General features: G+C 37.7%; 1 protein-coding gene across 1 annotated transcript; it reads right to left on the bottom strand.

Annotated features, from left to right (window-relative positions):
• LOC140138101 (uncharacterized) lies at positions 1 to 26,500 on the bottom strand. The gene is given in 6 exon segments (XM_072159992.1): positions 1 to 778; positions 1,685 to 2,693; positions 14,202 to 14,883; positions 14,885 to 15,000; positions 15,003 to 16,347; positions 26,339 to 26,500. Coding segments are annotated over 4 exon segments (2,226 nt in total). The 5' UTR covers positions 26,444 to 26,500; the 3' UTR covers positions 1 to 778; positions 1,685 to 2,693; positions 14,202 to 14,223.
• Positions 26,501 to 26,587: the final 87 nt, after the last annotated feature.

Below are 26,587 nucleotides of genomic sequence, written 5' to 3'. Positions count from 1 at the left end.
AAATATTTCACCTATCGTAGGATTTCAAATAGGTTGTACTATTTTACTGACACAAAATAAATGACCAAAATAAAACATGTTTGCGACCAACCGACCCCACCTTGTGAGCGGCAAGCAACCCTTAGAAAATAATTTTTCCACAGCCTAACCAACCATAGACTCCTTGCATTTATACTAGTCACAACTAAATAATACTGTAATGGCAGATATCTTAATTCTTATTTAGTGATATCACTCTCCTCTCTTTTAAGTAATGAGCGCATATCGACTGTTTGGATATAGACCCTTGGAGCACAAAAGGTAAAGGTTCCTTTTGTTTTTAAATCAGTCAATTTTTAGTTTTTGACATGAGTATTGTATGTAATATGCAAAGCCAAGGGCATTTGATATTTCAGAAATGTAGTGTTCACAGTCCAGTGTACCCGGGACTGATTTCAAAAAGCAGTTAATCGTTTTGTGCTAAAAGCAGTCGATGTGGGCTTTCCTAACTTAATTCTGGACCAGCACCCCTTTTCAGTGCATCTGTACCATGAAAATTGCACCAAAATCTAAATGAAAACACCTGTGTAGAAAAAAATACCTGGGATATGGGTTTCATTGATTTTGACCGGTTTCAAATTCCATCATCCCATCTTGCACTGGTACTTTTACTGACAAACTCCACTCATTCAAACGTAATGATGTAAACGTGATTATTTGAACAAAATAATAATAATTAGTATAATAATAATTAAAATTCTAAATTCACTTGGCTTTTATAATGTAAACGATACACTTTCTTAAGGTAGAAACATCGGCTACGGTGTCATGCACAGATTTGGTTTAAAATGATACAGGATGTGTAGTTGGGTGAGAAAAACTTGCCTGCCAAGTTTTAATTTTTGCCAACAAAGCGTTTTTGAGTTATGCCATTTTTATCATCAGAAAGCCCCATTGACTTTGCACATAAAGTGGTTTTGACACTAAGCCGCGTTCACTAAAATTGGTAAAAGTTTGGAAATGGATACTATGTTTAAATATTATTTTTTCTCCTTTCTATCCCATTTATAGAACTGCTTTTTGGATCTTTTTGTTACAAAAATGTTACCAAATAATATTAGTAACTTTTTTCCAATATATTGGTCAGTAATATAGGGGATATTTGAAGGTAATGTTAGTACTTGCTCAAATTTTCTTGATTTGATCTAGAAACACTGAATGACCCAATTTCATAATTATTGTCTGAGCTAACCATAGGGCCAATTTTAACAAACAAGGTGTCATATGAAAGGTTATTAAATTTAGAAACTTTTCTCGCCAGCTTTTTAATAAAGTGTTTCTATTTTAAGTTATGGGTGTTTCTAGATTTCCCTAATTTAAAAATAGAAAAAATGATTTTCTCAAAAATAAACACTTTATCCAAAAAATCTGGCGAGAGAATTTAGATATTAGGCTTATTAACCACCCCACAAACTATGGAGACCATATCACATTCCCTCTAGGCTAGCAATAATTATTAGTAGAAAAAATTAGGAATTTTCAAAAATAAAGAAAAACACAAGAATTGTTTAAATTTTCATGAAACATTAAAAATCAGTGGAGTAAAGACTTATCTTCAATTGGTCATATATTTGAAATGGATACATAATTCTGATTTGAAATAGTGGCTATTTTCCTGCATGGGTCTATTATCCGATGCTCCTACCTTAAAGCCATAATATACAATTTCTGTCAAATTTTGTATAATGGATAAAACAATGTTAGAATAAATGGCCAGGAAGCTAGCTTTTCTGCCCATTTGAAGCTGAAATAACGAGGTAAAATGCAAGAAACCCCACTTCCTATCTTTGCAGTTTAACATGAAGCTCTATGTGGAATTTACAACAACATCTTTTTGAACAGAAATTAACCAATTTTATTTACAAAGCTCATATATTATGGCTTTAAGCACCAAGGTAGCTTCTTGTAAGTTGTAATGTAGTTGAATACAATTCATTCTTGCTTTTAATGCAGTAAGACATTAAACATACACAATCAGTAATTAGACTATTCCAGTTGAATTCTACACCCCATTTGGAAGACATGACCTTTATCTCCTACAAAGGGAGTAGAACATTAAGGTCATGTCTTCCATATAGGGGGTGTATGGATTTCAACTGGAATAGCCCATTGTTCCATTTAATCTGAAGAATCTGACAAGTTGATAGTTTCAATTTGTCCACAATTTCTCGGCTTGGAAGGAGGCCCAAAATGTCTATGGTGCCAACAAACCGTATCATGTGTAACACCACGTCCACTTCGTGGGGTTGAGGTATGCATGGTCGATGATAGCTGCCTTTGTTCCCTGGAATCTGATGCTGTATCACCAAGATGTTTCGAGTTGGAAGATCTTGATAAATCAGGAATGTGAGGGTCGACGGATCTATTAGTTCTACAAGCACCTGTACCTTCATCTTCGCTAGTCAGTAGAATCTCCGAATCGGGATCCGATGACAGGATTGTCTCTACTGGAGCGTCACCTGTGTACTGTCTTCGTGATCGGGATGGACTACGGGAGCTAGATACTTCTGGAGGGGTGCTGCCTGGGCTACGGGGAGGTTGCACCTCTGGGGTAGTGTCATCTTGTAATGGCAGTTTTTGTAGCGGTTTCCCTGAAGATTTTGATGGTGTATCTGCAGCTGATAACACAGGTTCTTTGGATGCTTCACTTACACCTGTATAATTGACAAAATTTTGCAACGGAATTGTAAATGTTAAATGACATGCAAGATGCAAGCTTGTCAACAATGCAGTTTACATCATTAAATTGTTAGTAGTAATGAGCAAAATGGATTGAAAATTATGTGTTATATGTGTTAGAATATACCCATTTTAAGGCAAGTGGGATGGCATGAGTTTTAGCCCTTCAACTTAAACTAAATTGTACTGAAGTACTACATGTACTTCGTAATTTTAATGTATCTCATAGTTCCATAGCTCGAGTTAAGGCCAATAACATGGAAGTTGTGGATGTTTATCCCCTCCTAAGACAAGAGCACCAATGGCGCTGTGGCTCTGCGCTTTTTGGTGACAGTGAAAGTAATTGTTCTTGGAGTCGAATGGGCAACAGGTGAAATATCATTTGAGTATAATGTGACAGATCACATTCGCCAACAGGTAGTTTGGTAGCTATCCCATTTGCAGAGCATACAATGATACATCAATCAATTTAGGGAATTAGCGACATGGATCGAAACGGGTGGAAGCGAGTCCAAACGGGCCAAACGGATCAAAATATAATATACAGCGTAGTAGGCCTATGTCAAGAATAGTGTTAGTCTGAATAAGGCTTTGGCTCTAGTTGGGTGACTGTACCACCAAGTTTCATGACAGTTAAAGGAAATCTGTACCATAAACTAATCAATGGCTAATATAGTTGTATACCCCTAAATTAAACATACCAGACGGTCTATATGAATTTCGGAATATTCCTAACAAAGAAAAAGCACTTTTAATCCTTCGTTACTGCGATTCATGGAAGCCGCCATGATAGCTGCTTCTGCCACAGCGATAGCGTAACCTTTCACACAGACCCACGGCGAGCGTATGTTGCTATGGCATTCGCGACCCCACAGCGAATTTTGGTTTTTTACTTGTTTACTTGTTTTTACTTTTCGTTCTCAAAGGACATTGTTGATCATAAATATGACTTAAAATGTATTTTTTTATGTTCTTCTGTAGTTTTATGGGTAAAAATTGTCGCGTTTTCTTTTGAACGAATGTTGAATCTGAACTTTGTTAGTATTCGTTTTGTGTCACCAAAGTTCACGAGGGACGAGGCTTGTGGCACGGATTTCGCTGATTTCAAAATTGAGGTACCGTTACAGCTAATAAAAAATACATCGGGTATCAATATGGCCGCCACCATGGATCGCAAACTGACCGTTGATCGTCGTAAGGAATTAAGAATTTCTCCTTAATTTGGACGTACCGGTATGTAAGCTTGGGACTTTTCCCGTTTGTCGTTTTTATTATTACTGCAACTATATAGCCATTGATTAGTTTATGGTACAGATTTCCTTTAATACTAATTTGACCTCAGATGACCCTGGTGACTCTGAAATGACATTCCCAAAATTTGAAAAAAAAAAGTGACTATACCTAACAAGTTTCATGCCCATCCGACAGTTTTTACTAATTTGACCTCAGATGACCCCTGGTGACCCCAAAATGACCTTCCAAAAATTTGACTCCAAATGTTGACTGTACCCAAGTTTCATGCCCATAGGACAGTTCTGACTAATTTGACCTCAGATGACCCCTGGTGACCCAGATATGACCTTCCTAAAATTTTGGCTATAAATGTTGGATGTATCCACCTATTTACAAGCCCATATGACAGTTTTTACTAATTTGACCTCAGATGACCTCTGGTGACCTCAAGATAACCTTCCAAAAAGTTGGCTCTAAATGTTGATTGTACCCACCAAATTTCATGCCTGTCCGACTGTATTTACTCATTTGACCTCAGATGACCCCGGTGACCCCAAAATGACCTTTCAAAAATGGCTCTAAAATGTTGACTGTACCCACCAAGTTTCATGGCCATATGACAGTTTTTACTAATTTGACCTCAGATAGACACTGGATGACCTCAGGTGACCCTGAAATGCAAATGTTGACTGTACCCAAGTTTCATGCCCATAGGACAGTTCTGACTAATTTGACCTCAGATGACCCCTGGTGACCCAGATATGACCTTCCCAAAATTTTGGCTATAAATGTTGGATGTATCCACCTATTTACAAGCCCATATGACAGTTTTTACTAATTTGACCTCAGATGACCTCTGGTGACCTCAAGATAACCTTCCAAAAAGTTGGCTCTAAATGTTGATTGTACCCACCAAATTTCATGCCTGTCCGACTGTATTTACTCATTTGACCTCAGATGACCCCGGTGACCCCAAAATGACCTTTCAAAAAAATGGCTCTAAAATGTTGACTGTACCCACCAAGTTTCATGGCCATATGACAGTTTTTACTAATTTGACCTCAGATAGACACTGGATGACCTCAGGTGACCCTGAAATGACCTTTCAAAAGTTGGCTCTTAATGTTGACATACCCACCAGCACCAAGTTTCATGCCCGTCCAAGAGTTTTTACTACATTGACCTCAGATGACCCCTATTGACCCCCCAAATGTCTTTCCAAATGTTGACGATACCCACCTAGCTTCACGCCCATTGACAGTTTTTACTTATTTGACCTCAAGATGACCCCTGGTGACCCTGAAATGACCTTTCCAAAATTTAGCTATAAATGTTGACTGTATCCACCAATGTTCATGCCCATACGACAGTTTTTACTAATTTGACCTAAGATGACCTCTGGTGACCCTGAAATGACTTTTCCAAAAATTTGCCTTTAAATGTTGACTGTACCCACCAAGTTTCATACCCGTCCAACACTTTTTAATCATTTGACCTCAGATGACCCCTGGTGACCTTCCAAAAATTTGACTCAAATGTTGACTGTACCTGCCATGCCCGTCCAACACTTTTTACAAATTTGACCTCAGATGACCGCTGGTGACCCCAAAATGATCTTTCAAAAATTGGCTCTAAATGTTGACTGTACCAACCAAGTTTCATGCCCATACAACAGTTTTTATTAATTTGACCTCAGATGACCCCTACATGACCTCAGTGACCTTGACGCACTAACCAATACAAACCGGTTCTGTTGACACCAAAATGACCTTCCAAAAATGTGGCTCTATATATTGACTGTACCCACCAAATTTCATGCCCGTCCAAAAGTTTTTACTAATTTGACCTCGTGTGACCTCTGGTGACCCTAAAATTTTACTAATTTGACCTCAGCTGGTGACCCGTAATGACCTTCCAAAAATTTGGCTCTAAATGTTGACTGTACCCACTAAGTTTCTAATTCTTGCCATGACAATTTTACTCATTTGACCCCAAATGACCTCGAGTGACCTTGACCCATTTGCCAAAACAAACTTGTTCTGTCTCGGGTCAAGAATGCACCCACCCACCAAGTTTGAGGAACACGCGACCCTGGTCTCCGAAAAAATAAGCAGTCTACAGTTGCTCGAGAAGTCCAGCCAAGAATTTGTTCACCGATAGCTTCACATTTTACATTGTAGACTAGAGACCATTGCATTCAAAATCTAGTCGGATTCGCTGAAGAATGACACCATGTAAAGCAATGGAAGTTCAGAAGTAAACACAGCCGATCACAACAGGCGATTGCATCAAAAAGTTGCTAAAATTACACTTCACTCTTCGGCAAAAAAGGCAAATCTTGCTCAAAAGATGCAGTAGACTCATCGAAATAACCTTCATGATTTCATCCAAATTAAATTTCAACATTAACCGCATTATCCTCCGAAAAAAAAAAAAAAAAATTGCACCGCTGTCTGCCTGAAAAACAATAGCAAAGCACTCTAGCATGGAATGCGTAAGAACGATGTACAAATTCAAAACTAGAGTTCTGGAGTAAACTGACAGACAGATAGACGTTGCGTAATGTGGGCATAATTTATTCAATATTATATTATTATTACTTGTCTTTGGGCATTTAAATATTTTTATGTTTGAGAAAATATTTGGGATGTCGTAATAATCTTCTTCTTTTTTTTTACTTGTCTTTGGGCATTTAAATATTTTTATGTTTGAGAAAATATTTGGGATGTCGTAATAATCTTCTTTTTTTTTGATATTGAAAAGGATGTTTGGTTTGGTGATTGAATTCACTAGAATTGGCTAGTAATACTATGACTTTACCATGTTTACGTCCCGGGTTTTATACGTACATGTATCCATGATGTATTATTCCATGAGTGCATCATGTGCATGAGCATGCCATGAATGGCTGATGAGTGTCGAGTGGTTTCCGTCTCCGACTTCTGAAAGTTGCATCTGCTTCTTCTGCTTCACTAGAATTGGCTAGTAATACTATTACTATGACCATGTTTACGTCCCGGGTTTTATACGTACATGTATCCATGATGTACTATTCCATGAGTGCATCATGTGCATGAGCATGCCATGACCGCTGATGAGTGTCGAGTGGTTTCCGTCTCCGACTTCTGAAAGATGCATCGATCGTAGAGGTAGTACTGCTCCTACTCCTAGTATCCCAGACACCTTGCGATCTCTCTTTGGGATATTTTTACCAAATAGGATAACAATCTGTCCTTTGACATATTTAATTTCATTTGTTTTAACCATGTTTACGACTTATTGTGATGCAATTTCGCCGGCGACATCTGTCATGTGTGCTCATGTGGAGGCAGACATCTTGGTTGTTTGTTTACTTGTTCCACTGCCAAAGACTGTTCATTACGATGTCTGTGATTGGTTCATTTTGGGCCTTATTTTCTAAGGACAGTACTGATTGGATAATTACGCATTACATCATTGGGACTTTGGGAGATAACCGCGTTACCGAAAAGGCAAAAAATTGCACTTGCGCAAGGAAAAGAGTCCACTTGGAAATTCATTTTTTCCGATTTATTCAAGATTCGACAATTTTCATGACTATTTTTTTTGACATTCCTTAAATATTTCTTTATTTAAATTGTAAAGAAATAGTTAAACGAAGTTAAGAAAGTCAAAATAATTTTTGAATCTGAACCTGAGAGTACTAAAATCTTAAGAAATTTTAATGTTAAACTTCCGTTGGTTTGCGCCATTGTCACGCAACTTAAATTTAAATACAGACAAAATAATCTCTATAGCACACAGGGAACCAAGTAATAACTCGTTATGGTGGCTTTTTTAGCCAAAAAATCACATTTTCTCAACTGAATTTCAATTCTATCGGGAGTGCAATCGATTAAAAAATAATTTAGCAAAACTTAGAAACCAATTTGAAAACCTAAAACCAAGCACAAACAAGAAATGTCTTTAAAAAAGACAATGCCTCCAAGATACCAGTGGGCACCTTTTGTTATTAGTTAAGGAGACACTTATAATGCTAGCTTTAAGGTAACGCTATTGGATATAGATTTTTGTCTGATTGAAATATTTGAGCCCATTCTCTCCTGATTACAAGACTGAAAATTTTATATAAATCGGATATTCGGTTACCAAAATATGGCCTGTCAAAATGGCACATAACCAAGAAGTTGGCAACAACTTTCTTTTATTTTTGTTATGGAATGTTGTCAGGTAGGCCTTATTTTCTAATTATATGTGCAAGAATTATACAAAGTAAAATGTTCAGATCGGCTACAAAATAAGATATAAAACCCATGGATGCCTTTGGCAAATTTCCATTTGCATAATTAATTAGGGCCCTAATCAACTTTTCTAATAAGTGGCCCTAATTAATTATGCAAAATTGAAATTTGCCAAAACTAACCGTAATTTTGTAGTATAGTGTGTGTTCTACCCATGTATCATGCCTCAGTACCATAGCTCTTTTAATTGTATCTGATTATCTGAAATATTTACTTTGCATAATTCATGCATGTAATTAGAAAATCATCTGGCAACTGGACTTGTCAAAAATATAGAAAATAAAAAGAAAGTTGTTGCCAATTTTTTGTTTTGGTTTCGCGCCATTTTGACAGGCCATATCTCAAGAACCGAATGTAATCTACAGGGCATAAGCTTGAACATACTATAGTATTATTTAAATAGAAAGAAAATCTAAATTTGTGCATTAGCCAATAGGGCCACGGTCACCTAAAGCCATCTTGCAATCTTGCAGATAATTCTGATGTATGAAATAAGACCTTCAAACTTTCAGATATGAAGAGTACCAGATGCAGGCAGCCGTTTCTGTTTTTTAAATATAGGCCTAAGTTGTATCAAAAGTCATTTCTTGTGGATTTTTTGACTGAAAATTACGATTGTAACGTTTCAGAGTAACACATTTTCGTATTAGATTCTTTTATGCTTGTTTATTATATTTTGTATTCAGGACTAAAATAATATTAATATTATTATATTTAGGGGGGTCTTTTCATAGGCCATTACTTTTTTGTATGTGTAATTGAATAAAAAATCAAAAACGTTATTGTTTTGTTTTCTTTCCTTCATTTGTGCTTTGTTTTGCATCGAAAGGGCCAATATCAACACCTTGTTTGTAAGAAGTATTGTGTGGGGAAAGATGATTCTTGAATTTTATTTTTTTTTTTTCTTAACAAACGAAAAGCAAATTTCTCAGTCATAGTCTTGAAACGGTCATGGGTATGCATGCAAAAATTTTGCAACAGTACTCAGTAGAATGTAAAAAACTGACATACATACCACCAACATGACCAACCACGCATGGGAATTGGGGAAGCAAATACTTTATTTTTTTTTTCGATTATATCACCGACAATACACTTGCAATACTTTAGTAGGCGTTTTGTTTTCTTTCCTTCATTTGTGCTTTGTTTTGCATCGAAAGGGCCAATATCAACACCTTGTTTGTAAGAAGTATTGTGTGGGGAAAGATGATTCTTGAATTTTATTTTTATTTTTATCTTAACAAACGAAAAGCAAATTTCTCAGTCATAGTCTTGAAACGGTCATGGGTATGCATGCTCAGTAGAATGTAAAAAACTGACATAGGCCTACATACCACCAACATGACCAACCACGCATGGGAATTGGGGAAGCAAATACTTAAAACGAATTATTCCGAATTATATCACCGCAATACAATTGCAATACTTTAGTACATGTATTTGAACAGCAATGAAGCCGGCCATAGGCGCGGCTAGGCGTATCATACCATCAACATCATTATGATCATGACATGCCGTGTGTACGTTGAACGCGGCACAGCACATACATCTCGTATGCAGAGAAATCAAATAGCTAGCCGGTCTTTTCAATCCCATCATTTCAACCTATTATTATGATGTAGACACGCATGCACGATGATTGCGGCCTAGTCGAGCCTAGCCTGCATGCTAGTTGGCCTGCTGACTCACCGCGTATTAAATGGCACAAAAATACCTCAAATTTTGCACAAAACAATCCATGATGTCAAATTATCACATCCAAAGTGTCGCCATGAACGTCAGCTTCAACTTCTCCAGCCAAAGTTTTTCCATTGATAATCAGATTTCATGTAATCATGAAATTAAACCTTGTTTGATGTGTATTCCCATAGTCACAGCATAACGGTTTTCCAACTTGTCTTCAACGATAAAGCTGCTGCGCTGATGAGAGCTGAGGCTACAACCTATAATTAAAGACCGAATTAAAAAAGACTAGTTTATGTCTGACGTCATGACAAAGGCGGCGCCGTGATTGGTTGCTGACCTGCGCGTATGGCATTTTTGGCCTGGTTGACAGGACGGCATACGCAAGCTAGTCTTTTTAATTCGGTCTTCAATTATACAACATATGAGTTTGAAAAAATTCTAATGCATAATTCATAAACTTGATAGACCCGCACCATTGGCGCCACTTGCTAGGTGTTTCTAGAATCCCTATAGAATAAGATTAATTTTAATGCTAATTTATTGCACATGCTGAGGAAGCGTGATTACCTTTTTGAACATTCGAAATGGCGATAGGCGAATTTATGTATGGCGTCGAGAGGAGGGGGATACAAATTGGGCTCTCGATATTGGGCGGAAATTAGAGTACTTGTCAGAATATAAATTTGTACAATCGGCCTACATGCCGCAATGTAATGTGCGGCATTTTAGGTGTCAATTTCAAATCATACTACCTCCTGGCGGAGGCAGAAAAATTCCTTAGCATAAAAACCAACACTGTATGTGTAACCCTATCCGTTCTGATGCCTTTGGCTCGTACGCTTCGCTAGAGCCAAAAAATTGTGCACATAGGGTGGGTATCCTTTATAGAATCCATACCATTCCTCTTTTTTTGTCTCAATATTTGAGTTCAAATACTGCTAAGTCATGCTCCCCTCCCACTCGCCTAAAAATAGATCATTTCAAGTTTCAAAGAAAAGAAAACACAAAATGTATAGCAAAGTAATTCAATTATAGATGCAAGCAATGCTTGATAAAATAAGTTTTGGCTTGAGATTTTGGCCTTAAGTTGCAAAATATTAGATTTTACATTTGCATGAAATGCACAACAAATATGCTGCAGTATGATAATAAATATTAATATCATTATCCATGCAAAGTTTATGCAATATGCTGCAAACATTGTGCAATGTGCATACAATATGATACCGTTAGTCCGTTAACTGACAGAATATGAAATTTTGTCTACAAAAGATTTGTTTGCTTGTCCCCGTCCGATAGACTGTTTCAAACGTTACGAATGATTCTGTTGAAAAACTCGCCTGACATGAAGAAGCTAAAAAGTTACTTTCTGCATCTCAAAATGACCTGGCAAAACCTGGTTTAATTATAATAATTATAATTTTGTAATTAATCAAAATGTTTAATGCATAAAAGTATACTGAAATTTTCTTGAAACAAAACCTGTTCCTTCAGCATTATTGTGAATGACTATTTTGAGTGCACCCTGGAGAAAATTTGAAACATATTTTGGGAGCATTTCAAAGTTACACTTCTAATTCTATAATATTGTGGCAAATGGTAATAACCACAATCAGTAAGATTTTCTGATAAAATATACTGTGCACAAAAAAACAGGTGGGCTCAAATCATCAAATGTAAGAATAGAAAATATGTGTTAAAAATAGATACAATACAATACAATGATGCTCCTGGGTTGTTTAAAGAGACATCGGGCAATATGATAAACATGTGAAATAATACAGCCTGTCAGCTGTCATCAGTTATATCATGGCCATTCTGGCATGTACAAGCATATTAAAATCAAGCAGATGGTTGAGCAATCCAGACTTTTGTGTTAAATTTGATAAAAAAGTGAGGTGAATTTTTCAGGAAAAAAAAGCGCATTGTTGAAAGAGATTATGAAAGCTTTTAATAAAGTGTTAACACTCTCTCATCCATCTGAGAAAGTGTTCAAATTGTGATTACAGTCAATTATTTCAGTCAACAGGAAGTTCACATAATTATTATGTCAAATTGAATCACACTTATGTTGCACACAAATTATCGTCAAATCATATTTGTGAACTGTGAACTTGTGTTTAAATAATACACACAATCAGTTATGAATTACGGCTGTTTACTGTCATCAACTAACTAAAAAGCATTTGCAATGCTTACAGAACAACACCGAGAACAGTGTCACCAACAGGTTTAAAGCTACATGTAGGCAAATTTTAGTGCCGGGTGAAATTTATATGAAATAGTAAAAAAAAGGAATTTTGATAAGAATTGTTAATTTTTATACTGATTGTTCATTGATTCTGAAACATTTGAGACTGGAGTGCTGGGTATTTGGGCTCAAAATTACCTTGAGTGCCGTTTGGAAATTAAGAGTGCCAGGAATTTGCACTTTTGGGGCTAAAATGGGTAAATATGAGGTTAATTTGGTCAGAAACCCATTATCAGGCGTCAACATTGGGGGGATGATTGTATGGACCATCCCCTGGCAAAATATTTGGGGATTTATCCATGACATGACCTTAATCTCCCACAAAGGGGGTGAAAATGGTGTCACCCATTCAAGTAGCCCCATTTGAAATTCACACTGTGTGTGGTAGATTAAGACCATGTCTTCTATAGGGGGTGTATGAATTTCAACTGGAATCTATATAGCCCAGTTTATTCAAGTGTTAATCATGAATGATGCAATGCAAGCAGTAAAGGATTTTCTGTTTAACCTCATGAGTACTACTTGTCAAATTATATTGGCCTCTAAACACTATTTTGATTGGTTACAAAGCGGCCTAAATTGTGGTTTGAGCCAATCAAAGATGTGGTAAGAATAGTCATTAGGGCTGAAGAGGATTAAGGTTAAAATTGCTCCATTTTGATTGGTTACTCATATCATGTAATTAACCAATCAGAGATACTGTAAGAAAGGCTGTAGTGTGCATGGGGTCAAACATTGTCACTATGTCCTGCATGCTATAAGTCATTAAAAAGTGACTTCCAATGAATTGCTGGAAAAGTGTCAATTAGTAACAAAATTAATGAGCAAGCTGAACATCAAAGGTATGCTTCCAAAAGACTACCCAAATTAAATCATATCAAAATAAATTGAAACAGAAATCAATGTTGACATTATCACTGATTATTACATAAAATGCATTTTCTGCATTTCATTCACAATTTTCTCCATGACACTGATGTTTTGAAACTTGCACTAGTATTGTGTAATTTTGACTGGAATATTTGAAACAATTACTTGACACAAAGTCTCCTGATTTTAGATTATCCAGTGGCAGCGGAAGCATTCAAATTTAGGGGTGATCGAGGGATGAGCATACTGGGACTTTTCTTGTGAAAATGTTTAGTCCCGCACTCCCGCATGAGGTATGTTTTGCTACTTTGTGGGCTAGTACATGCAAAGCGCAAAGTTTTACAATTTCACCCTATTTGGCCCCAAAACACATTGTTTTTGTATAAAAAGGCAAATGTACATGGCAAGTTATCGCTTTATTTTTTCCTGTATGATTTTAAGGGGGGATGTCCCCCTTACAAAAATTGAAAGGGGGGATGTGTCCCCTCTGCTTCCGCTGCCTATGGATTCTCACAGCCAAGTTGCAACTTAAACCTAAATATGTCCTGCTGATGCACACATCTTGCCCACTTCAATGTGCATAATGGCTGTTGGCATTGATGTGTGCATAGCTAAGGTTAAATTTGCATTGTATTGTGAACTTGTCAGATTATTACCTGGGATTATTACTCTTTCTTTTAATAACAAATTCCAACAAATATTGTGTCATTGAGAATTTTGTTTTCATTTTTTTTAATTAAGGTTTGATGAAGGCAGTCTCACCTACTACAACTTGCCATTTGCAGTCCAGTCACTCCAGGCAACAGTTCTGTGACTCATTACTTATCTCAGAAACAATTGATATCATAACCAGTGAACTCATAGTCTCATACCATCAGACTTGCAGTAAAAATTTCTTATTGTGTTTCACAATGTAGTCATTGAACTAACTTTGCCTGGAGATGGAGCATGGAAACTTGCAGCAGTTCTAAGTACACCACCTTCAATTATTACCCATTTGCAAGCATACCTGATGAATGTCCATGGACTGCATGGACAGAACCAGGGCAGGGTACTGGGGAAACCCTACCTGGATCTGAAGCATCAGTGGCTTTGTCCGTCTCATGCCTCAAGCTTATTACATCTACAATAATAGGCAAGGAGGATGAGGAGGAGTCTACTACCTGGACAGCTGAGGCTGAAGCATCACCTCCCCTGCATGGGATCCACATTGGTTGCCGTTCGAACATCCTTTTGTGATGTTTTTACTGGAACTCCAGGTTTCCCTGCCGTGATTGTATCATGGTTCTTACTGTGTCCATTATTTAAAGACACAGATTGTGGTGTTGGATCTACACTGTTTGTTATCGACATATTTGTGTCCGATGAAGAAACAATGTTTGAGGTTGCATCTGGTGGGTTTGAGTGTGCAGCATTACTGTCGTTTTCAGAATCACTTTTAAGCTCATGGTCATCACCTTGAGGTGGCAGCGATTTCACCTCTTCATTTTCCTCATCTGAGAGCTCTATGGGCTCATCCTCATCATCATCTGTCAATGGAGACAAAGCTCCAAAGTCTTCAGCACCATCAGACTCGTCATCTTTCTCCTTCTCATCTCCATCATCGTCGCCTTTATCCTCATCACCATCTTTCTCCTTGACATCACCATCATCAACTGGTAATGGAGAAAAAGCTCCAAAGTCTTCTGCATCATCATCATCTGCCTCCTTATCATCACCTTCAGACTCATCATCTTCATCATCAGCCCACGCCGAACGAAATGTTTCATCGGCTGTGTCGTCCGATTGGCTCTCATCTTCATTACCACTTCCACCACCCCCATGATCATCATCATCATCGTCGTCCATCTACAACTGTGATTAAATCTATCCGTCTCTTCTTCTTCTTTGGAGCTTGAATATCATCATCTGATGCATCTGAAGCAGAATTTTGAGATGAAACTTCCATGTCAACCCCATTTGTTCATTAGATTCTTGCTTTTTCTCGTAAGACTGTGCAATTTGGTTCAGATTTTGACTACCAAGCTTATAATTAGTTTTAAGTTTCATCTGAAGTTCAAGATCAAGTTCTGCTGGATCTTGAGCCTCAACAAAATCTAGAGTTGGATGGGAGCTGAAGTTGGCGAGGAAGTCCTCTTGTCTTCGTTGCTGAAGTTTCTTGCCGATCATCTCAAAAGCGTCCTTGGCGATATTATGCATTCTCTTCCTATCTAATCTCAAGTCTTTCCTGTCATTGACTTTGCTAATAAGAATATATACATCTTGAAAATCTGGGAAATATTCAGGAAGATTGGCAAGCTTCTCCAACTTTTTATTGATTTCTGGGAACCGTGTGCCTTGGAATTTGATACGTCTCTCGCTCACACGCCCTGTTTTGGGTTGCACTTCTTTAAGTTCACAAAGTTTTTCATAAACTTTTGTAGCTCGTTTCCTGAGCTGGTACTCAAGAATATGCGTGGAATCTTCCTCATCCATTTCATCTAAAGTAAGTTCTTTCTCACTAAGTCTCTTGATTTCAGTGGACAATTTGTGGAGTAGTCTCTCATATTTTCTGATTTGTCTATGGCTAACCTTTTTCTTTTTTTTAGGTTTTGGTAAAGGTTCTACATGTACTTGATGATTAAGTTCCAAGTTGGCATTTGCATCTGAATCATTGTTAACAGATTGAAATTGTTCATGTTTTTCATTGTCTTGTTCTTCCTCAGACACAGCTTTGGCAACATCGGTCTCCACGACAACCGTTTTCTTTGTCTCGCTTACAAATGAAATATCATTGTGATCTTGCGTATCTTTTTCATTATCTTGTTCTTCCTCAGATGCATTCTTTTCTTGCCCTGTGGTATCAAGTTCAGAAGCCGATTGCTCCAAAGTTGCATTTCTGTGCTCCTCCTTGAGTTGGGTGTAGGAGTCTGACTCAGGAGCTGTACTTTCTCGTTCACTACCACTGGTCACTTCTCTTAAAGGTCCCGACCTGGACTTGTCTGTGTCACTCCCACTCTTACTCTCAATTTCCTTTGGCTGTAATTTGCTAGTCCTATCATCTGTTCTTGTTTTCTTATGTTTTGATTTGGATGACTTCTTCCCCTCTATAGATGTTGCAGATTTTAAAACATTAACAACATCCAGTATGTGTTTGAAGGCTTCTTTCTTCTTGGTCTCTAGCTCAGTGATGTGAGCTGTTAGAATGTTGGCAAATTCTTCCGACTCCTGGAAGGCCTCTCTGGCCTGATTGAAACGTTTTTCCATCAGACCAATCATTGTTGCTCTCTTTTTCAGATCTGGTATTAAAGAGCTACATGTTGATACAAACTGCAATAAAAACAGAAAAACAGAAATATGTTACTGATCTTTACAAAAGATACATTTTGTCATGCTAGTTGAAAATATTTTACTCTGACCTTTTAGTGCACTAGGAGCCGTCATTTCAATCTCGTGACATTATGTGGAATCGTCTTCTAGCGAGAGAATTTTTAAGTAAGAAGCTGCTGTTTCAGTGAATAAATTTCCAGATGTGCACCACTGTGGGGATCGAAGAAAGGGAATTTGGGAAGCTCCTTCATGGACAATTTGGTAAATTCACCACAGAAAATTTTCATGCCCTTTCCAGAAACTCAGTCACAATTACACAATGTACATTTCTTGTTGTATTTTAGCCCAGTTTCAAGTGATTTGATGATTTCTTCAAAATCATTAATATTTTCTTGGTAAATTTTGAACGAAAAACTACTTATTCTTAGAATCGACAATTCCATCATTTTACTGACATTCCTTCTCGCATACGGTACGGTACTGGATGTATTCAATATATCGTAATCAATTTGAACAGGATGTCAGCCATGTGTTGATGTCAGAATGAAACTAAAGAAAATGGCGATGCACAGTTCATTGTCATGGACAATTCTGACTTATTGTGCCAATAATGTTGCAAATGATTTAGAAGAAGAAATTTTTTTACAAACTTGTGTTTGTTAGGAGGATAAATTCTACATCAATTCCGACTCCGAAAAGGACGATGACATGTTAGTGATAACGAACCCCAAAGCAGGCTATGGATTTATCACGCTGCTCAGCGTCCTGAGTCATTTTATGTGAATCAACAGTTGAAAGGTTAATCTCAAAACACAATCAAGCTAAAGTTGTTTTCTTTAAACTTCCGTGGTCGTGCCTGTGCGTATCGCGTACACGAGCGTTAGGGTGCATACGTAGCCCCCTAATTTTCAAAAATGTAAGCATTGAATTTCTACCTACCCCTATAGTGTTCCACTTCCTAAAAGAACCCCTCATGTGAAATTTGGTTGAAATCGATCATTGTCTAGGGGTCCCACGGGCCGTTCAGAAGTATTTTGCTACTGACCTACTGTAGCACTAAATGCAAAAGGCCGCTATTTGGAATGCAATATATTTATGTAGAAAATGATAGCTGCTTTATGATTCATTCTGCATAACTACCTTGTCCATAGTTTCTGAGAGTTTTTCAGAGTCCTAATTCACAAAATTAAATGCAGAGCAGCTTTGGGCAATATAAAGTACATGTATAGTTACCAATAGCTGCCTTATGCTATATTTCACTGGAGCTCCATGTACACAGTGATATATGGCAAAACGGCTACATGAATTTATTCTGAAGTCACAGAACTTTACGCCCAAAAGCAGAACAATGTCAGAAATGGTACTAACTATGCTGCTGAACACTAACTTAAAAAGGAAGCTTTAAATACCTGGTTGACTGCTTGCTTTTGCATGTTTGATATTTTAATGTCATACATGTATTTCTCTTCAGATTTCCGCTTCCGAAGGTTTGACATAAGTCTTGTTTATCACATTCAAAGTATCAACATTATGAGCAGATGCTTGGTATGCAGTGAACGTTAGGCCAGCTTTTAACATTCTCTGTGAGAAACTCATGGTCTATTTTGTAAAACTTGTAACCTTTTGTGAACCATGAATCTTAGTTGACTAGATCAGCAAGGGTACAAAATGTAGTACACTGGTCTATGCATTTGGGAAATTTGGGCTTCCCAAACCCAGTACCATAATGATCACTTGGTGTATGCATTACTTCCTGAGGCCTAACAGCCAAGAGTCTGTCAGCTAGTGCTTGTTTCTCCTCTTTCGGTACAACACTACTGAAGAGTGCACGTGGTACCATCTCTGCATTGAGGTGCAGAGATGCCTTTGGAAAGCTCTGATTTCACTTCTTGAAACCACAGGATCTACGGCCTCATACATTAACAGACAGTGGTACAGTTTCAAGTCATTCCATGGTGCATTGACAGCAGACTTGCATGTAAACCACCACAAGCTGCTATAGATAAGGATACGTAGCAAATAAGTCCCTGACTCTTGGCAATTGTTGTCTTATTGTAATTATTCCTTGGGGAAGTTGGAGATTCCAGCAGACGGATCTTTATGGCATCATAGAAGCTTGGCCATCAAACATGCTTTGTGCAGTGCTCGGGGCGGGGCTCTGGGTTGCCTCAAGTTCACTTTGTCCTTGCCACCTAAAAATAGAAGACATATTCCACAAACTCTTGATGATCATCTTTTGAAGGCCTAATTTGGGGGTTAAGGTTTCCTGAGCACTAGCTCTCCAAAGTCTCCAAGCATGCCAAGCTTCTATCATCTTCCGAGTGCTTTCTGTATGGGGAAAGGTTCAACTAAGTAAAGACGCCGATCACTCTTTTATGGCAGTAATTCAAAGTACTTGCGAAATCGCAATAAAAGAGAAACATCAGGCAACTTTGAGACCTCAATCTTTTAAGTCATTGAACAGTATAATTTCACCAATGTGATGCCTGCACAACCTGACCACAGGAGTGCACGCCTATGTGTTTCTGAATGGTCACACAGGCTGCTGTCACATGCTAGACTCTGTTGCTTCCATCAAATACCATGCTAACTTTCAGAGAAATGAACAGGAAATCAAAACTTCATGAACAGCACTTAAATGTGTGAAAAATACAAATTATAGGCCTAAAATCACACACTTTTCCCATGAAACATATTAAAATACATGTGGCAGCTATTATTTTGTACATATTAATAGCCCAAAAAGCTGCTTTATGTATTTTCCTTTTATTCTATTTCAACAAGTGATAACTAATGAACTCACAGCATCAATACAAATAACAGAGAAGGCAGCTATTGCATCTGCAATACATTAATGAAGCATTTACAAATAGCTGCCTTATGAACATAGGTAAGGAAGAAGATTCCGAACTTTGGGCTCCCCGTGGGACCCCTAAACGATTTTCAATTTCGTTTAAATTTCATAGGGGGGATTTTTTTAACCAATGGAACATTTTAAGACTAGGTAGAAGTTAATTGGTAACTATGAGGGCTACGTATGCACCCTAACGAGCGTAAGGCTAATGAAAGTTGACTCCCAGTTTCCCGTTACCCGACTCCGGTCAGAAAAAAATGCCGATCAAATATTTCATTATTTTCCATTATTTCATTATTTCACATTTTCAAGTTTTTAAGAAAAAAGGATAGTTTTAATGTCATCTTTCACGTCCGACACGTATTTTAAGCACTTTTACGCCGACCCTGACCGGTCCGAATAGTCTTTGCAAACGCTGGGTTAAACTACGTGGTAAAATGGCGATATCGTAGGGCGCATTTACTGGAGACTAGCAATTCCCTGCATCTAAGTTTCTCCTACCACTAAATGGATAGACCGAACACAAAGAGAGGCAGCCAAGTTCGCAGGAACCGGCGTATGAACAAAAGCATTTCTACCGTGCACAACATCAAAATAAATAAAATAAATAAAATTTGAAGTCAAATTTATTCTGCTTTTCTTACAAATATATGTATTTAATAAAATAAACTTATAAATAAAATGATTTATTTGTCAATTTCTTGCATGGTTGTTTTATTATTAACACATGCACCCTGTGATGATTTTTACCAGCAACCTCCATGTGAACGTTCAATTGTCAAATTTAGTTTATTTCTGCTTTCAATTTTGTTTATTTGTTCATTTTGACTGTGACAATTTACTTTCCCCTACTGGTGTTTTTGATAAATATGTTAATTTGAAGATTCCAAAGAAGATGTGCTTAATTAAAATTTGTTTTGAAGACTAAGTTGGTAAAATATTTGAGTGAAGCATGGTCATTACTATAGTCTATATTTTATTATTTTATTTGGGCCTTAAAACATAGCATTCCGTAATTAACTTTGCACCGATAATGAAAGTTTGAAAATAATGAATAATGAATAATGAAACAGTCACCTACCCAGTCATGAAAAACTATGTAACGGGAAACTGGGGATCAACTTTCATTAGCCTAAACACAAAAGCAATAAACAATCACGCTGATTGGCTGATCAATGCACTTGACAACAAGCCGGCTGACCCATTGGTCTTGGGCGCGCTGTAGTAGGCGACCTTGTCACTTATACGCGATCGCAATTCACCAGCGCGTACCGGACCACAGAAGTTTAAAGAAAACAACTTTAGTTTACTTTTTTAAAGCTAATACTCAATACTTCCCATGAAATAAAATTTCACATCTCCATCGTGTATATTAATTATGCCAATATTTGGCATGTTAGGGTAGAGGGACATCACATGACGTCATTCAGCTTAAACCAGCCCTCGAATTAAGGATCTGAAGGGGCACAGCAACTTTTTTTAGGGCAAGTTGATAATTGCCTTAGATTTCGCTGAAAAGGCAAGGTAGTACAGCAGTTTGTAATATTTCAAGAGGGCATCATGGCAACTGTTGAAAATTTGAGAAGGGCACCAAGGCAAAAGTGAAGAAAACACACACAAACATAGATAGATTATTTTATAATTAAGGGGCAGGGCTGGAGCACCGACGGCAACTTCATTAGAGGGCACGACAAGTGACTGCCTTGGGTAAAGGACATATTTTGGCATTATGGCAGTGGGGTTGGACACCCATGGCAAAATGCCATGGGTGCCGTGGGTTAATTCGAGGGCTGGCTTAAACGGTATGAACACGCCAACGGCAAAAACCTGTCTGTGGAAACAGCAGGACTGTTAATTAGGGGTTCATTCATATATTTTCATGACTATATAAAACGGTTATGAAAATATAGTCATGAAAATATATGAATGAACCCCGTTCATACAAACCAGAATATTTTTGTGATTCTTATTTCATCAAATAAGAATAAAAAATTACAAGTAACATTATTAAAAATCATGATTTTCCTTCATTTTTCCTACCCGGCGAACGCACATCTGGGACACACTGTTTATGCCCGGCTGTCGACCAATCACGCGTGTCGTTACATAGCATGTATGTATGAACTTAGGTTTGCCTCTCCGTCTCATACCTATAATTAAAGTAGTGCTGGTATCGGCAAGCATTTTCATTGTCGACAATCGACAAAAATTAAAAAGCAGACGTCGACAACTGTCGACAATCAGACCTAATTAATAACCCCCAAATCGTCCCACAAACCTGGCAAATTTTGCGACGTTCCGGGTGCAAAATTCGGCAACCTACACGACGGCACCACACGCTGCGGGAATACCATGAAAGCAATACGAACTGGCAATGAATGATTGACCCATTTTTAGAAAACCAGGCAAGTGTTGTGAAAGTTATTACATTTTATGAGATAAATATGCTAGATTTTGAGCTGAACTATAAAAAAGATACCAAACATGATCCGCAAATCTGATGATTTCCCGTCCCTTCGTTCGTCTTTTTTCAGTTGCTAAATGTAAACATCAGAAAGAAGTGCCGAATCACAAATTCCCAATATTAATCCGCCTCATCGCGCAACTTGCTCTGAACTCCGCCCCATTACCCCAAATATGGAGAGCGTGTGCATTATTCCGAGCATGTGACTGTTTTGTGAGTTGGAAAATACTTTCATTCAAGGATCGTAATTGGCAGTGACATCAGACGCGATAAAATCTTTTTATCTTCGTCTTTAATTATAGCCGTACCTGGAATAAAAAAATTTGGTACAGAATCAAATACAGAGATGAAAAAAACATCGTGTGAAAGGTCATATCGCAAATAAACAGCCACGTCGGGGAAAAGTGAGTAATTTGGTAATCTCATTCGCGGGAAATGTGTATTACTACTATTGCTCACAGGAAATTTGTGAGCAAGTGGAACAAAAAAAAAAATTAAAAACATGTATTTCTAATATTTCATTTACCTCGGGAAAGATTTTCATTATCGTTCATTCTGATCACTGAATGCAATGATGTTTTGTGCGTCTTCCGGTTATGACACCGCTTTGGTTGTTGACAGTCCCTTACATGTGTATTGTTACTCCCGCTGTTGGCTCATACTTCGTTAGTACGGAAGTGTTGAGACCGGAGGGAGGTTCCCTAAATTTGCAAACAGCTAATTATAAATGCACGATCGAGGGGGATACACACTACTCGTGTTATGTAATATCTAGGTGTTTTTCCATGATGGTTTATTATCCACAGATGTAATTTATTGATTTCCTTTCTCTTGGTTTCTTTCTTTCGTTTTTCTTTTCTTTCTTTTATGATTTTTTTTCTTTTTCCTTTCTTTCTTTTATGTTTCTGCCATTTCTCATGATTGTTTTATTCTTCTTTCTTCTACGCGAATCAACTTTGATTCGCGTGTGTACCAAATTAGGCGAATCACTGCGCGAATTGATTCGATGACCCTGCAGCTAAATCAGCTCCATCGATATTATAATAATTTATGCATATGACGTATTGGGGAATATCGCGGAATTCCCATCCTGATTGGCTGTGCAAAGTTGTCTAAAGAATTCACGTGTTCGGAGATTAAGAGATGAAATTATCTGTGTGAGGAGGAATAGCGAGAAAGTGTTGTATTTTTGCTACGGAAATAATTTCAAGTAAATCAAATTGATAGAACTCAATTAAATTAATTTCATCTTTGTTCTTCAAGTATTTTATTGGATTTATCTAATTACACCCCTCCCAGAAAATGATTTCGATCATTTTCTTAATTTTCATATAAATGAAACCTGGCAAGTTTGCACGCACCTCAACAATAGTGATACAGGGAATCCCTTTTTCTAAAAATAACATGCCCTCAAATTCACCTTGGGAAACCTGACATTGAAGGGCGCCAAATTCACCTTGGGAAACCCGACATTGAAGGGCGCGGGGACTTGTCATCACGTGTCGAGTGTGTTTACAAACTTTTCCCAGGGACGCACTGTACAGTCGGGAGTGTTGTCGCTGAGTGGATAATATTTTGTGGTTTTATTATACAATGGACAATGGAATGTGGAGTAGTATGCGGGTGTTGTTGGTCAATTGGGTGCAACAAAATATTTTTTTAAAGTTCTTAAAAATCACAATTTTTTATAAGCTTAAACGTCAGTTTTTATCTCTCAAATATGTGAAAATATGGCACCAAATGGCGTCAAATTAAGGTCCATTTTTGAAAATTCTTCAACTTATGAGGGGGGCACATCCCCCCTTCGCAGCCACCACCACTTTTTCCACCTCTGTAAACAGCGCCTGTGATTGGCTCATATTTTACCCATTTCACATAAATGCCCAATCGGTGTGCTTGTTTAAATATAATGACGGCATTGGTTGATCATCAGGGACTTTCCCTATTTGCCAATGTTGCGTGACAGCGAAAATGGCGACTGCTGAGTGAAAGAATTGGATGCTACCAGCGTGTGCGATAGATCGAAAAAGTCAGGATGAAAACGCTAAAGAAACACTGCGAGAACGTCAGGGAAATCGACAAAGATGTAAAGAATAAGAGATCCCGAAAATAAATTTTTGTTAGGATGTTAAAATTTTCGAGCTTTCTTAGCCAAAGTTTTTGTTTACTTTTTCGGCAAAAGTGCTTTTGTCGACAATATTGTCGACAAAGCCTTGTCTATACCAGCACTAAATTAAAGACAAGAGATTATCGCGTCTGACGTCATGTCATCTGTCAATCAAACTTGAGCAGGGTTTGTTTACAAGTGTCGGATGATGACTTGCTTGAACGCCGCGGTATAACCAGGCGCCTTTATTGTTAATTTTGCACTTTTAAACATGCAAACCATCTCAAAAGTTAGGTCTTAAGTTGGCGATCTTTTCCTTTAGATCACCCTCGCTATTATAGGGACTAAATTATTATTTTTGCATCAAGGTTTACTTTTGCTAGACTGCCTAACTGGCCTGTATCTCGTTTCGGCCAAAGTACGTCTGGAATACATACCTGTTTTTAATGACTTTGCAACAATGTTTCTATTGTCAGCAATAACAGCTTGCATTCAGACTTTTGAGTTTATATGGTGAATTTTCGTACACATCATAAATAAGTGAAATCAGAATATCCTGAAAGGAATTTAGGTAACTAATTCAACGACACTGACCTCAAACAGCTAATGTTTTCATGTAAACATGGCGTCATTAGACATTTTAGCCTACGTTTAAGATCCTACTATCGGATCGTTGAAACAACGAAACCTCAAACCCGCCTCATTCACGAATTCACTCACCTTCCTACACCACCAGTTGAAATAAAACTCAAACATCCCGTGTTATTCCTCAAAACTACATGCACCTTCATTAATAAAAATTGAAATCCTAGTAGAAATCCGTTATCGAAAATTGTTTGATATAAAACGTCACCAAAAGTAATTTTTCTGAAGAGTAGATACCGCGTGTCAAAATGGCGGCCGCAGTCGCATCCCCCCAGCTTTGTACGTGTACCCAGGTCACGGTATGTCTACGTGACGAACAGTCAAGGTCAGAGAACAGCGCAACCTGTCTGCTGTCATGACGTAATATAATGGCTCCGCCAATGAACGCGCTGTCAATCATCCTTATTGCCTTTGTCGAACAGACTTTTACGCAGGTAAGAGCTCACGCTGTCCTCACTTTTAGGATCGACGAAGCGCCAGGCCGACACAATCTGGTTGTGTAGGAGACTATCATCGTGATGCCCACGGAATTACGGAAGAAATATTCATACCAGGACTGAAGCAAATGTGGCAATTTCTATGTTTGTACCGGGCAAGTACCGGACATTTTTCAACACGGAGCTAGCGGAAAATACTGCAAATTCGTCCAAGGTAAGCAAAGGGTTGGGGATCGCATTTTTAACTTTGACTAAACTGTTTCGGAGTTAAGGCACGCTAAAAGTAGACCATTTCGGGGCTGTATTTGGTGTACATGTGACGCTTTTGAAAAGAGTAAAAACGACCACTTATTCGCTATTGCTGAAGTATACCCGCCGAATCATGTACCAATACACAAGGTATTGGTACATGAGATCAGGTATATACTTTTGCATCAAGGTTAAACAGTTGCCAAACACTTTGAAGTCAAGGTTTAATGTATTGGAAGGAGGGCAGGGCTTCGATAAGGCCAAAAAAACAAAATTGTTGTGTTGCCCTCAACCGTCCGACCCTTCTTCCGTCACATAAAAAGATGATCAGATGAGTGGAAAGTGGCAAAGAATTTGTGAAATGAGGGATTTAAAAAGGCCCGTCAAAACGGGTGTACATCAAGCGCCTGTGCTACGCTTAACTAAAGTTTTGGAGTTTGCATCACCGGTTTTGTATTCAGCTCTTTTACGTCAAATATTGCGATAAAAACGTGGATTTTGGAACAAAATAAAGCTTGTTCGATGAAATAAAAGGTATATCTGTATAGTCAGTGTATAGTTAAAAACATGTTTAACCTTGATGCGAAAGTTTAATTTGATATAAAATTTGTAATTTTAACCTTATAGAATTTGAACGCGGGTGGTCTAAAAGAAAAGACTGCCCTTAAGTTTATAGTAGGAAACTTTCTTTCGCGAATGCACCGTGTCAACATTACAATGCCTAGCCCTAGAAAAGCTGCTTTTTGCCTAACTACATGTAGTAAAAGTACGTAATTTTTTGCCATTTGCTGCTATTCCTTTTCTCTGATCAGCACCAGATAGATTGGTCTTCCTTATGTGCTACTTAAACCTGTGTAAACCAATCAAGGATCGTATTATTGACAGTGACATCAGACGCAATCGCAGCGCAGATCGAGAAATTAATATTTTCGGTAATAAATTATTATTGGACTAATTTATAGTAACACTAATTTCTAGTAACTTCGAGTTCGAATCTCCTTTTTTCTTAAATGTTGAGAAAGTTTTCCATTCTTTTTTGCAATACAATATTCCTCTAATAGAAACCTTTCAATCCTGCTGCATGCAGATTCGTTGTGTTTGTTCGCGAAGATGTGAATTCTGCCGAATTCGGCAGTTGGACCATTGTTCTTCAGGGCTATAAAACACATCTCATACATATACGGAACATATATCTTCATATTCAAATTCAAATTCAAACTACACAAAATAAATACCTTTTCAAATAAAACTTTTCCAGGAAGATTTTGAGGGGTTTCCGCCGTTTCTTTTTCGTCTTCACTTGAATCCAAACAAATGATTTCTGCATCTTCACCCGCCATTTTACACGAACGAGTGGGTTGCCAGCTGGATTTCCGTGTTTCTTCTTGATTGCGCCCTAAAAGTTGAGTTTAGACTACATGTACATCGCTGAGTTAATATTTTAGCAAATGAAGGAAGGCAATTTTTATTGCGTAGGGAAGAGT

Source organism: Amphiura filiformis, chromosome 17 (assembly GCF_039555335.1).
Source record: "Amphiura filiformis chromosome 17, Afil_fr2py, whole genome shotgun sequence".
NCBI classification, from domain to species: Eukaryota; Metazoa; Echinodermata; class Ophiuroidea; order Amphilepidida; family Amphiuridae; genus Amphiura; species Amphiura filiformis.
This window is presented reverse-complemented; position numbering and strand designations above follow the sequence as displayed.